The sequence below is a fragment of the Prinia subflava genome, chromosome 3, assembly GCF_021018805.1.
Source record: "Prinia subflava isolate CZ2003 ecotype Zambia chromosome 3, Cam_Psub_1.2, whole genome shotgun sequence".
Lineage (NCBI taxonomy): Eukaryota > Metazoa > Chordata > Aves > Passeriformes > Cisticolidae > Prinia > Prinia subflava.
The window spans coordinates 55,235,964-55,250,559 of record NC_086249.1 but is presented as its reverse complement, the minus strand read 5'-3'; the positions used below and the strand labels follow the sequence as shown (position 1 = coordinate 55,250,559).

Below are 14,596 nucleotides of genomic sequence, written 5' to 3'. Positions count from 1 at the left end.
GTAATTTTACTGAGACAGATATGAAGGAGCAGTGAAGGGTACTGAGGTTGTTTAGGCTGCAGAAAAGGAGGCTCTGGAGAGATGTTATCGCTCTGTACCACCACCTGAAAGAAGGCTGTAGCAAGGTGGCAGTCGGTGCCTTTTCCCTAGTAACAAGCAATACAATGAGAGAAAATTACTCCAAATTTCACCAGGGGAAACTTTGACTGGATACTAGGAAAAACTTTTCCACTGAAAGGTTGTCAAGCATTGGAACAGACTGCCTAGGGAAGTGGTTGAGTCTCCATTCCTGGAGGTATTTGAAAGATACGTAGATACAGCACAGAGAGACATGGTTTAGTGGTTGCCTCAGCATTGCTAGGTTAAAGGTTGGCAATCTTTTCCAACTGAAATGAGTCTATGATTTTGTATTTACTCAGTTCCATGGAAGATATTTCTCTATTAAAATTTCTGGAATTCATTTTTTTTTCAAAAAATTGACACATTTAAAGGGTTTTTTTTAAACATAAAAATGTGTGTTGGCATAATCCAGTGTTTTCCCAGACATTCTCCAGCTAACAATGGAAGACATTGGAAATGGAAAACAATTTACCTTAAATCTAAAATGCATTAATAGGCAAGTAACATTCCATTAGCTTTAGGCTAGCATTGTACCAATTACCAACTCTGTTTTCCTTTTTCATGAGAAAAGATTCATGTAATACTCTGTTTCTCTAAGACTCAACAGGAAAATAATAGTGTATATAAATAGGAACAACAACACAGAGAAGTATACTCTTCTTGGATTAATCAAGATAGCATAGAAATGTCATCATGGAGGGTTTTCTTGCAAAAATTAGAATACGAGAGTAAGTGGCAGGCAGGCAGGCAGGTAGAATGAGTAGGCAAAATTTTCAGTGTCTGCATTGCAAATATGCATTGAAACTTACTTTTCTTTATAGGTTCCTTAAACAGAAAAGCTGTAACAGTTTTAAGAGTTAGCTGTTAAAAAAGAAAATAAAAAGAAGAAATCCATTACTTTTTAAAACAGAAAACCATGCCATGGATTTTAGGAGAATTAATTTATCTTTTGCAGAAATTCATACTTTTTAATATAGCCCAGGAGCTCATTATTAAATATATGTTTGATAAACTAAAAAGAGTCTGATTTTTAGTTTGATTCTCACAATAAGAAACAGAAAACAAAATTAAATGTTTCAAAAAATATCTATCTATCTATCTATCTTATATTTAGCTAACAACAAAGCATTCTGGAGAGAGAAACCATAACTAATGAAACAACAGGAAGTAACCTCATGAAGTTCAATATGGGAAAGCACAAAGTCCTCTGCCTCTTTCTGTTCCTATTCCTGAGAAGACCAACCTCTGGAACCAGTATAATTTGAGGGCAACCCAGTGGGACAGCAGCTTGGCAGAAAAGTACTTGGCATAATTTTGCCCCACACATCTGCCTAACAATTGTTCAGATATTTGGAAAGAGCAAAGTTACATGTGCAGATTTGATCCCTGGAAACAGAATTAGGGAGCATAGGAAGCTGTACAGAGCAGCCACCCTCTCCATCCACTGCCTGCTCCCTGGCAGACCTTGCATGGGAATTTTAAAGCATGTACTGTTATCAAAGATGAAGATATGAGGGACTACTTTTCCCTGTTTCCATTTGCTTTTGGTTTCTCTTGAAGGCACTGAGAAAGCCTCAATACTCACTGCAGTGGTGAGAGATGTTCCCATTGGATTTCTCCCCTGGCAGGTGGTACCATGAGAGGTCACTTTACATACCTTGCTGCTAAGGTAATGCAGTACATCTCTTTGAGGACTGAGGCTACATCAAGAATAAGGAAACAGTCTTTTTGGAACAGTTATCAGAAAAAAAAAAGGGGAAAATACCAGTATTTGAGGTTTAAATACCCCTCTATCCCTTCTGTTTTCAGTCATCAAATTGCTTACATCTTCCTCTCTGGTCAGATCTCACTGGAAATACTGGTCAGTCCTTTAACAGCATCTCAAACAGGTGATGAAAGGACTTGAGCATCTCTCCTGTGAAGGGAGGCTGAGAAATTTGGGGCTGCTCAGCCCAGAGAAGAGATGACCTCCAGAGGTCCCTTCCAACCTCAATTGTTCTGTGGTTCTTCAATGTGTTAATGTAATTGTAGAGTAAAAGTAGAGCTTGGCTAATTACTTCACCAGAGGAATATGAAATACACTGGCTAATCACTAATGAGATAATGAAATGTATAAATCACACTAAAATTCTCTTCTCGTCCAGTTCTTATAAGTATTAACATGATTACTTCCTTCTTTTCACTGCTATGATTTTCAATATGTTCCAAAACATTCATTCTCACAGGCTAATTAGCAGTTAAAGTACTTTGATTTAGCAGTGCATTTCAGAATAGAAAAAAAGTAACTCATATTTTAACACCATCTGGTACTTTTTCAGTGCTTATTTTATATCACTAAGTTTCTAGCTTTTTTTTTTTTTTTTTTTTTTTTTTTTTTTTTTTTTTTTTTTTTCAGTGTAATTATCTTCTGAAACTGCTGATTCACTCACAGTTTGAAATAAAATGAAGATCCTGAAGTGGACTACTTGAAGCCTCCATGGCTTCAAATGTGAGAGAGGAGCAAAAGTTATCACATACAAGATAAATTTATCATTCCACAAACTTCTTATTTTGTCAATCTGTTGCCCTGGAATTCCCTTCTGTTAGTACGAACTACAGGATTATGCAGACAGCGCAAGAGGCTTCTGCATCGTGGGTGTGTTAGGGGGATTATTATCCCAAGAACAACCCTCTGTTCCTGCTCATTACTTCCCTGCAACTTATTCTATTGTCTGACATTTCCAGTGCAGATATCCTATTAAAATGCACATTAAAAAAAAAAACAAAAAACACTTTGTGTGTGATCTAGAGAAGACACGTGCCTGGCAGATTAATAATTTAGAGAACTTCTATACTATTAGAAAACTTATCTTTTCTGTAGACCAGCAAATTTCTGTTCCCTGACCACTGAAGTTTCATTAATGGTTGCCACCTAATGATATTGACTTTATAGTAAACCACCACAAATTCTGCTGGTGGAAACAATTCAGTGCTGGAACAACCCTCAATAGTCACTGGATAAGACTTAAAAAATGGTGCCACCTCCCAGTGCAGTCCCCCGGCTCTAGCTTGCACCTCCAGCCACCTGACAAATGTCATTGTCAAATTTTAGGAAATGCTCCAAAAGTCTCTATTTTCAAGTACAAGAATATCCAAGTAATCTTTAGTAGAGGTTTCACCTTATTTTTAACACTCTGGACTGGAAAACCAAATAAACACAATTGCCTTTTTAAACTACAGACGGCACCATATAGAATCCAATCAGCATTGTCTGGGTCCTACCCATGAAGGTAGGAATAGCACCCTTTTCAGCAGGCTTAACTTAGAGGGAAGTAATTGCAGCAAAATAGAATCTACCAGAAACTGAGCTAAGGGCTAAGCAGTGTGAATGAGAATCTCTACAGCTATAATGAAAAATAATGAAAAAAGGCTGGAGGTAATGGGAAACTGGTACTGTTGCAGCACCAAATTCTCAGTTCACGTTATTTAAACCAAATCCTGACCAAAGTAGCTTATTGATTTCATTATGCTACCTAATGAACTGCCAATCAGATGAATCATGTGTTTAGAATCAATATCAGTCATGCAGTAGACAAACTGCAATACTAGACACCTTAAAAATATGAATTTACAACTTTGAATTTCTTAACATTCTTCTTGAATATTAAGGTTCTAGTTACAAATACACATGTACACAGATGTGCAAACACAGATTCACAGTTTGTATAGGTCACCATCACCTGCTCCCCACTGGTGGGAGCTCCAGTGGGTGCACACCCCTCCTGCAGAATATGAATTTCCCCTAGAATTTGCATCTGTCCATATGTAGAACTTTCGTTTTTATTTTTAACACATTATTTGCACAATTTTCAGTGGGAACAGAATTGTTTTTAAAGAAGAGGCGTGAATTTGTTGCTGAGCAAAAGTAGACTATCATACTGCATTATATAAATCATTAATAAAAGGAACTTCTGCAAGTTTTAGACTACAAAAAATATAAAATAAACCATTAATATTTTATGTAATAACACATAACACTATATTATAAAACAAAGTGCACAACACCAAAGGCATTGCCTAAAATCACTGTTGAAAAGCTATAAGTTCTGATACTCTCAAAAATATAAAGATTAGTGGAAAAAAAGGTTGTACTGGTTTTTGAGAATTTGGCTCATATAGAATAATTGAATATACCCAAAGGTTCTCTGATTTTTTGCTTCATATCACTATACGGCAAATCTTTCTGACATTTTAAAACATATTTTCAGTAAGAAAAACTGTAAGATTCTTTTTTGTATACATGTTATAGATTTTTGGACTTCTTAAAGAAATTTCCAGCAGTCTTATTACGAAGTGATGAACTGCTACCCTATGCTACCGTTTTCTGTATAGCTATTTCTTTACCAAAATATTCTCATTGGTATCTGCATCAGTAACCTCCTTAGGTTATGTTCGTTCCACTTGAGTCACCATCTTCTCAGTGCAAAATGTAATGCTGCAGATCACTAGATCAAGGTCATCATCTTGTGCCTACTCACAGCAGCATCTCTAAATCTTGAACAAAATGATCAGGGTACATGTCAGCAACAGCTTTAGTAATAGCAAAATCAGCAGAAAGTGTAACGGGGAAAAAAAAGTAGAAATTTTCTGGTGATAAATATAGAACTCCTACCCTTCTTCATGGGTTTAATACTGAATCATTCTATCAATAAGGAAAAAATAAGTACTTTTATGTGCAAATGTTTATATCAAATACAAAGATAGTTCAGCAAGGGGGATATGTTTGGGATTTTCATTGCTTCTGAAGCAATTTTCACTTCGTATGAAAAGTCCGGCATTTATACCTAGCTAAAATCAGCACATTGCATTCATGGTCTCAGACAACCTTCATTACTTCATGTAGCCTATGTCAGCTTGTTCAAAAATACTTAAAATATCTTTGAAGGACAGGTTTCTAGGTATATCTGCATTTGACTTAAAATATTAGGTTGCAAATAATATTGCTATTCAAATATTCTTTTTAATCAATGACCTTTCAGTCATCAGCTATGATTGAAAATGTGAGAGTGACAATTAGGTTTATACAAAAATCTTGATTTGTAAGTCATTAGCAAGGAAATGAAACATGCTGATTTTAGAAAAAGACAAAGTTTAAGAGAAGATTTAGAGGATTTAGAGTTTAAGAGGATCATTTGAAGGGTTTCATCAAAACAATTTCACAAATTCACGTGCTTAAAAATCACAACTAAAACAAAAAAAATAGAAATTTATTTTTAGTGCAATAGTGTACTGCTCTGTAGATAAAGGTGAAAAAAGGAGAGCTAGTACTTTACTGTTTCATCAGAAACATGGGGTGGTAGGATCATTTTCATCCCTGCTGCATACACAGAGGAATTGTCAGCAGCAGTTGGACATTAATGCAAAATTACCCTGATCATCTATGACATTTCATTTCTGAAGTTTTCTTTCTCTGTAGGTCTCTCATTACTTTATAGACCTTGATTAATCAGGGTTTATAATGCCCATATGCACAATACACAGAACTAATTTCATCCCATGCCCAGCTGGATCCTAAGTAGAATTGAAGTTAGGGAAAAAAAAAAAACAAAACAAAAAAGTTGAAATATATCCAGAACATAAAAAAAATCATTATATTCTTACCAGAAATTATTTGTGCTGCCACAGTCATGGAATAGTTTTTTAATTTACTACACACTTTTCTTTATCATGCAAATAGCTATTAAAATAATTGTTTCACCTCACTGTCTTTTTCATATACTCTGTCTTCAGTGCTACATCCTGAAATTAGTCAGTTCTAGAGCTCTGTCCATCTGAAAAATATGATTTTGTGCATGTTTGTGTGCGTATAGAGGAATTGTCCAGGTGTGTGGTACTTTTATTATAAAATCTTCAATATTCTGTATGGTTTTTTCTTTCATCTTTAGAGTTTGATACCCACTATCTTAAAGACAGTCTAGTAAGTAATTTATTTCCTTTTTACCATTAGACCCCTCAAAAAGCACTAGTGATATGCAAGTGAAGGAAAAAATAATAGAATTTTTTTAAAAATGTAATTTCATGTACTTTTTAATATAGTTAGTATTTTTATTTGGATCTATGCATGTGTTACTTGTTCTGTGGTATTCCATCTATTTTGTTTTGTAGGCAAATGTATCTATCTCTGCATAATCGGCAGATATGATTCAGCTCAAAATGAATAATATATTTTTCCTTTATTTATTTATTCATATCTTCACATTAAGCCTGTATCTCCTATTTCCATAAAAATATATACCAGTCACTTCCCAAGTGCTTCCTTCCATCCTCATGTTCTTGGATTTTCTGGTTTTCTGAAACATGTAATTAGAATTACTTTGGTTTGTTCATGGGGATTAGAACAAAGTCCTTGTCTACAGATTTCTGACATTGCTAAGACATCCTTTCACGGCCTATACAGACTGGGGTAGGCAGTGTTAACCAACACAGCTCATTTCCTTGAGTTTGCACAGTTTGGAAGTTGTTTCAGTTAGGAGTTGGCTCTGCTGACTGCCATCCACTAGTTATGGCAGAGAGGAGAGGACTTTCTTATCTCATCTGGATGTGATGCTACCCATGTTTGCTTGCCACTGGAACCAGCATCTGGGTGAGTGACTGTTCCTTCACTGCACCATAGCATGGTGGTTTAAAAACCTAGATACTGATCCCACCTTAGAAGTGATAAAAGGGTTCTGTCCCTCTCTCTGATAGTTGCACATGGCGTACTCTATATTCCCTCCAGATCTGGCAGCAGAGTGACTCATCGTCCTGCAATGTAATTGTTGATTATATATCCACTGAGCTCAGCACTGGTGAGGCTGCACATCAAATCCTGTGTCCATTCTGAGCCACGCACTGCAAGAAGACACTGAGCTCCTGGAGTATGTCCAGAGAAAGGCAAGGAAGCTGGTGAAGGGTCTGGGGTACAAGTCTTGTGAGAAGTGGCTGAGAGAACTGAGATTCCTTATCCTGGGAAAAAAAAAAAAAAAAAAAAAAAAAAGGCCCAGGGAAGAGCTTATTAGTCTCTACAACTTCCTGAAAGGAGGTTGTAGCAAGGTGGGTGGCAGTTTCTTATCCCAAGTAACAATTGATAGGACAACAGGAAATAGCCCCAAATTGCACCAGAGGAGGTTTAGATTGGATGTGAGGAAAAATTGCTTCAGTGAAAGTGTTATTAGGCATTGCAATCGCCCAGGTAAGTGATGGAGTCTCCATCCCTGTAGGTATTTAAAAGATATGTAGATATGGCACTTGGGGTTTAGCAGAGGATTTGGCAGTGCTGGGTTAGCGGCTTAATGATTTTAAAGGTCTTTTCCAACCTAAGTGATTCTGCAATTCTACAATTCTATGATCCACTTAGACTTCTGGCAAAGACAGAACTACTACTCAAAGTTATAAAATATAACCTGTTGCTTAAATGCTAAATCAGATTTCCAAGAAATTTCCCTAAAATCTTGATGTTTATGAATTTCTAAGCTCCAGTAGTCTTACCATAAGTCAAGTCCTTAAGCTCAATATAGAATTAACAGAAAAGGCTGTGAGAGAATCTAAGAATGACACTGCTGTCCTTTTGAATTAAGATTCCTAAAAAATGGGAAAACAGATTTTTCGTAGTCTTTACTCAGTGATAGGAGGTTTTAGCAAAAGTAGCTCAAAGGCATTGACATCAAGATAAAGCAATGGCCCTGTTTGTGCTGTGTTTGATGCACCCCTGGATACTTTGGAGCTTCTGCTTTTACTCTGTTTCAGAGCAAATTTTTGATATCAGCATTTGGCACTGTAATAATACTTTCATTCTGAGAGAATTATATGCGAATATATTCAAGCCATAAAGTATATGATAGATGAAAAATCAATATTCCAATATGGTATTGATTTTTTTTACCCAGAGGTCCTGACTCTTAAATAGCTAACTAATTTGTCTAGTAAAATCCTATTGGTATCAAGATTTTGCCTCCTCTCCTTGGTGCAGAAAATCCTTTTACTTTCAAAATCAAAACAGTTGAGCTAATGAAAAGAACCTATTCCTTTGTCAGAAATCCCCAGTATTCTTCCTAGGAAAGGTAGAAATTTATTCTCTTTTATAGAATAAGCTGTGTGAATATTTGATCATATGTATGGGAATGAAGAACAGTCTAAATATTATAAAAAGAAAATCTCAATAATCTGCAATTAAAGATATCCTAAAATCTCTGCTGATACCTTTCAGTTGCTCCACCACCTTTTTGTTTAAAGATTTTTCTATTTTGAATGTTACTATTGCAGTCATTGCAATCAAAATACTGTTGTTTAAGAGGTCTTCTTTTCTTGTCTAAATTGCAGTCTAGAATCTATTATATTCATGTTCCTGATAATAATGATTTTATAGGACTGACATCTATTTCACTTTGTGTTGTGATTTTTGTCATTATTCTCATTGCCATTTTTATTGTTGGTATTATAGCATCCTATCATCCTCATCATCATTATCATCATCATTAGAAATTAGCAAGGGACTTTATTGGATAAACAGAATTCAAGCAGTCCAGGAACTCCTGGATTAGATGCTCGGTGTGTAATAAAATATTGTGGCAACTCAAACTTAGCATTAAAACTTCATTAATATGCATCATTATGATATGCCCTGCAGCACCTCCAAGAAACTGTGTCAAATAAACTGTATATTTTGTTCTTTCAAATCTAAGTATTAATGGATTTACAGCTGTCTGTTTTAAACTAGGGTCAAAAGATTCTCTAAATTGAATGCAAAATTTGCTTTATAAATCTTGTGGCTTAATAAAACTGGGAGGGAATTTAATACATCCAGTTGTAGTGTACATTATTGCTCCTCTGCTCCACTTATATACAAATTGAATTTGAATTATGTCTTTTTAAGTCCAGATAACAAAACTATTGCTTTCATGATGTTCGTTTGAACTTGGTTCTTTGCTTGTTGGTTCCACAGAATGAATGAATCCTAACAGAATTATTTTCCCTAGAATTATAACATTTTATTATAATCCAAAGGGTTAGTTATGAAGAGTAAAGTTTCATAATTACGTTGATTTTTTTTCTGTAGGATATTTAAACTTTGAAAGTGAAGCACTTTTATGTGTATGTTAAAATAAACCACTGGCTACTTTTCAGATGAATTATTAAGTTATTCCCTTAAGCATTAATTTAAATACATCTATAATTTTGATATTTGTAGTTCTGCTTTTCTGTCTCATTAGGAGCTACAACTATTGAAAAGTATGATCTCAGAACAAACATTTGGATTCAGGCTGGAGTAATGAATGGCAGGAGGCTTCAGTTTGGTGTTGCTGTCATCGATGACAAGCTGTTTGTCATTGGAGGCCGGGATGGTTTAAAGACATTAAACACTGTTGAATGTTACAACCCAAAGACCAAGGCTTGGACTGTGCTACCACCTATGTCAACACATAGACATGGCTTAGGTAAGAAAAAAAATATTTTTAAAGCATGCAACATTTTTCTTTGGTTATGTAACTTTTAATGGAAAACTCAGTTTAAGCTATGGTAGCATTCTGACCAGTAACAATAACTGGGCTTTGCAATACTGTTGTTACAAGGTATAGAAAACTCAACTGTTCATTATCTGTTCTGCTAAAACCATGTGTTGTGATAGAATTATTGAAAAGCCATGAAAAACAGAAATGGAAGACACTGATATGACCTGCTGCAGAAGGCAAGGATAACCCAGGGTCTTGTTAATAGATCCCTTGGGGCAGTTAGACCACACTGAATGATCAGTGTTTGTAAATATACACATGTAGGGTTTATTTTAGAATTATTTGTTTGCAATAGGAAACAGGTATGTAGCCATTTTGGTTATTATTATCTGTAGTAATATATTTCATATATATATATAAAATATAAAAGCATAAAAATAACATTTAATAAAATATATATGGAAAATAAAGAAAAAGAAAGAAAGGAGTAGAAAGGTATTACCAACTGTGGATCAATAATGAGACTAGATGGTTGCAATTTAGGTTTGTTTGAAGTGATCACAGTCTTGATCCATTGGCATTGAGGGGAGCACACAAAACAGAATTCAATGGAGGGGAGTTTTACACTGTCTTTTGCAACACTGTAGATGATGTGTTGATCCACACTGAAATGAGACTGGAGGTGCTTTCAGGGGAAGGTTTTTAATAGTTTATGACATGACAGCTGCCTCTCACATCAACATAGTTGAGCCATCAGAAGGGATGAAGACTCCCATTCCTATGTGTGAATGTCAATGTTCTGTGTGAATCTGACCTTCCAAGGGGGTAAGGTGCCTGGAGCGTGGGAGGAGGAATTTTACATCTGAACCAGCTTGTGTAAGGGAGGACACTGTCATGATAAAATGAACTATCCTGCCTCCACTAGGTCTTCTTCTTATTGACCTCCAGTGGTGGGTGGTCACCCTTCATGATTTATGCACACCAGAGGCTTCACCATCACCCACCCAAAAAATTCACCTCCTACCCCTCGAGGGATGTGAACCCTGCAAAGCACCCTACCATGTCCACAAATGGGCAAATGTTTGAACCATTAACCATTAACATCTCAGACTCTCACAGAGTTGTGTAAGGGATAGAAGTGTTAAAAGCAGGAGAATGGTGAGGAGGATAGCAGATTTGCTCAGGTAGCCTTGCAGCCTGGAATGCCAAGGCCTGAAGAATAACAGTGTGGGAACCCCACATATATATTATGTCTACTGCTGTCTATCTCTGTTTTGAGAAGTAAAATTTCTGTGTAAAGATACACAGGTGTTTGGAGAAGCTTATGGATGTGTTTGAGCTCCCTGTTTTGGGAGAGAGATCAAGCTCAGAGGTCATAAAAAGCCCAGAGGAGATCCTAGCCAGTGGTAAACTATGCGTGTGTGGGTGCTTGGTAAAGGGGTGCAAACAGCAGCCTGGCCACCTGCTAGGGTTGGACTATGTTTCTGTGTTCCTGCTTGTGTGTCTCTGCCTGGGTGTTGCTTTGGCATCCTCTGGTTAGGAAGGTAATAAATAGGAAACAAATTATCCTTTGCATTCCTCTTTGCATAAATATCCTCTTTGCATTCCAGCAGTTTTCTGCCTGCCTGTGTTGACTCACGCGACACACTGTGTTATCCTGTCCATTCCCCTGAGCTGCAATCAGCAAGTCTTTTATTCTACTATTGCGTCAATACTGCACAAAATGACCACACTTTCCTGCCCTTCAGTTATGTCAGTGGACACTTGTAACATGCATATGTACTGTTGCTGTTAAACAAGTCTTACAGTAGAAAATAGCGATGGGAATCTATATCAGATGGCATCATGGCACTAAATGTCTCACTGATTTCAAACTATTTCCTAAGTTTAAATTTAATTCTATACTGGAAAATACATGAGAACATACCTGAATTACATGCAAAAATACAACATGCCACTTCTGCCAATATGCCAGAATTTTACAGATGCTGTTCCCCAGGGTGGTAAAAATGCAATGAGTTCAGGAAAGCAGTAATACAGCATTAGGGTATGCTCAACAGAGAAAATATTTGTCTCAGTGACAAAAGAGATGAACCTATGAATGAAAACTGTTGGTGATCCTTTTAAAAAAAAATAAAAAAGATGCTCTTGGTCAACAGATTTAAAAAATACCAACATAGTTTAAACTGAGAAATGCTGAGGTTATGACTGGAGAAAAACTGGTATGTTTTCTATAGTAGGAAAAATGGGACAAACTAGGCATTTGACCATTTGAGGGGTTTTCTTTTTGCTTACTATAAAATAATTTTTAAATTTTTATATTGAAGTAATTCAGGCTTTTTGTAAACAACATGTAAAATGAGGAAAGAAGTCTAAACTCAATGCAGTTGTTTGGGAGGCATTAGAAAGGCATTCTTTATTTGGAATTATGAACTAATCACATTATTACTGGAGAAGTTTAGTTACTAGAATTTAACTGCTTTTTTAATTTTATTTTTTCTAGTATCCCATAAAGTTATTTTACTTTACTTTTAGTAAAAATATTTTTTGTATTGAAAGTTAATTGGAAGTAATACATCTCTTTTTAAAAATTGTTTTATATCCATGTAGTAATAATGCTAGAACAGTTTGAATTGGATTTTGTATACAGGATAGAAATAAGCAGCCATCCTTTACATGGATGTATTTTTATTGACATACCAAAAAATTGGCAGATGCACCCCATTGTAACTAAGGACACAACCAGGTAATACAATTCACTTTATCCTGTCTTCATACGATCTTCGATAGAACCATGTGCTTAGAAGGTGATACATGTAGAAATGAGGAAATAAAAGTTGACAGGCCTTGTAGTGAAAGTCCATAGTGTAAGAAGTGATATGTTAGGCAGTTTCAAAGCTGCCAATTGAAGATGAGTGAAAGATCTTTTAATGGCAGTGTTTGAAATAAGTGGTACTAAAGTACAAAAAAGAAAGGGCAAACTGTGGGATCCAAAACTATTATTTAAGGTAATGGTGATTCTAATATCTCTGCTGAGTAGTCCATAAAAGAGAATGGAACATGAAAGACCAATAAGACACCAGAAAGGTGGTGAAAGGCAAACATTAAATATGGGAAAGGTGAAGCCTGAAAAACAGGAAGCCCAAATCAAATTCCATATAGGAAAGGAAGAAAGAGAATGAAAGAACAAAGATGTGAAAAATGTAAAACGGATTGTGGTTTATAAATTGAGCAGTTTTATGAAGCAATTCTGTATCCACTTTTTCAATTTCTGTGCTTAACTTAATAGTCTATGTAGAAGAGGAGAGAGAAAGGAAATATGGAACCAATGATAGACTAACTAGAATATTAGATATCAAATCCAGTGAAACTGTGATTTTTAAAGAAAGAAACCAAAAAGCTAAAAAGATTGGTACTAGTCTTTACAGAAAAGACAACTTAAGTGCCACCGTGAGAAAATTAGGTTTCCAGTATAATTAAGGGTGAACAGCAGTCTTTTCAGGTAGGTATTCTAAATTGTCTTCTTTTTTTATGAACTATGTAAAGTGTGTCTAAGCTTCTATTTTAGGTTTTGGCTTTGGAAATATACTGCTCTCACTATCCATAGACAAACACCTATCTGCAAGATGAACAGCATGGCAAGGAGGCTGACAGGACATGGTATTACTTCATAAAATCCTGTACAGCTTAGAGTGGAGGCAACTTAGATATTTTTCCTCCTCCCTCGTGGAAGAGAGAATCTTGCCAGTTGTAATCATCTGAGTGACAACACTGTAAAAATACTAATAGCTAATATTATTAATTATTAACCTTATTAATGTAATAAGGAAAAGCCTTGGATTTATTTACATAGAATATAGGCCTAGGGTAGATAGAATTCACTCTACCCAGAGTGAATGGTCATAGAAGACCTAAAGAATTTCCAATTCTCAGTTTATATAGTGGATTAGGCTTCAATCAGTTGTTCTGAAGAGCCTAAATATGTAATATAAATGCATTTTAAAGGACCTAAGGGGTATGCTTGAATTTAGAGTGAATACTTGCTTATAATGTGGTTGTCATGAAACTGGTATCTGCAGGAATGAATATCTAAAAGACTAAGTCCAAAACTCAGAAGTGGAAAGAGAATACCTGTAGTTAGGGAGTTATAAGATAAAACATCCCAGAATATCTGAGCTATTGTTGACAAAATATCAAATGGCACTATGTGTTTGCACAAAGGTCTGTTTTTATATTTCACTGAAAGGGAATGACCCACTGTGCTTCTTAGACCTAGCTTAATTTTCAACTTTCATGCTTACTGCTTTAGAGTCGAACTCATGAGTCAGAGGGTAGGAAAAGAATTTCTTTGGAAAAATACAGGGATTCTTCTGTACCTTTCAAATAGTCTGGAGAAATACTAATAGAGGGAAAGATTGTGGAGAAACTGAACTATTAGTATTCTTACTACATAGTAAATCTCAGAAGTAAAATACATGTATAAATATAGGTAATATAAATAATATAAAAAAAAAAACCTAGATATAAAAAATAATTATTATAAGCCTGTATATTTTTAGGTCACTAAATGAGAATTTAGAAAATATTTTATCTACTTTTAAAAGTATTCAAGTGTTGACTACTTCATTGTTTCAAAATTAATGAAATGCTTTACAATTAATGTTTGTATTTTCAAAAGGAGTTATTGTTCATCAAATAGTTTTACATTGTGTGAAATCTTAGGGCATAAATACAACTCCACAGTTTTAAAGATCTAAGAATTTGTGTAGGATTCAGCTTCCTAAGTAGGTATATGTACACTGGAGTAGAACAACTGAAAAGGTATAATCTGATTTCTGTGGGAAAAATAGATGTGGCATATTTCGGATTAAATGATTTGTGGCTTAGGAGTAGTTCCTGCTTCTCAAGGTACAACAAATACTATTGAGTAGACTGGAAACTGGGAAACTGGTAATGCAAAAATAACTTAGATTCCAGTTGCACTGGCACTTTTAAAAAAGAAAGACAAA

General features: G+C 35.3%; 1 protein-coding gene across 1 annotated transcript in view; it reads left to right on the top strand.

Moving 5' to 3' along the window:
• Positions 1–14,596, top strand: part of KLHL1 (kelch like family member 1) — a 190,880-nt gene that overhangs the window by 148,671 nt on the left and 27,613 nt on the right. Inside the window, exon 7 of the mRNA XM_063392204.1 lies at positions 9,348–9,572. Within this exon, the coding sequence (XP_063248274.1) occupies positions 9,348–9,572 (225 nt within the window). The remainder of the gene's footprint in view (positions 1–9,347; positions 9,573–14,596) is intronic.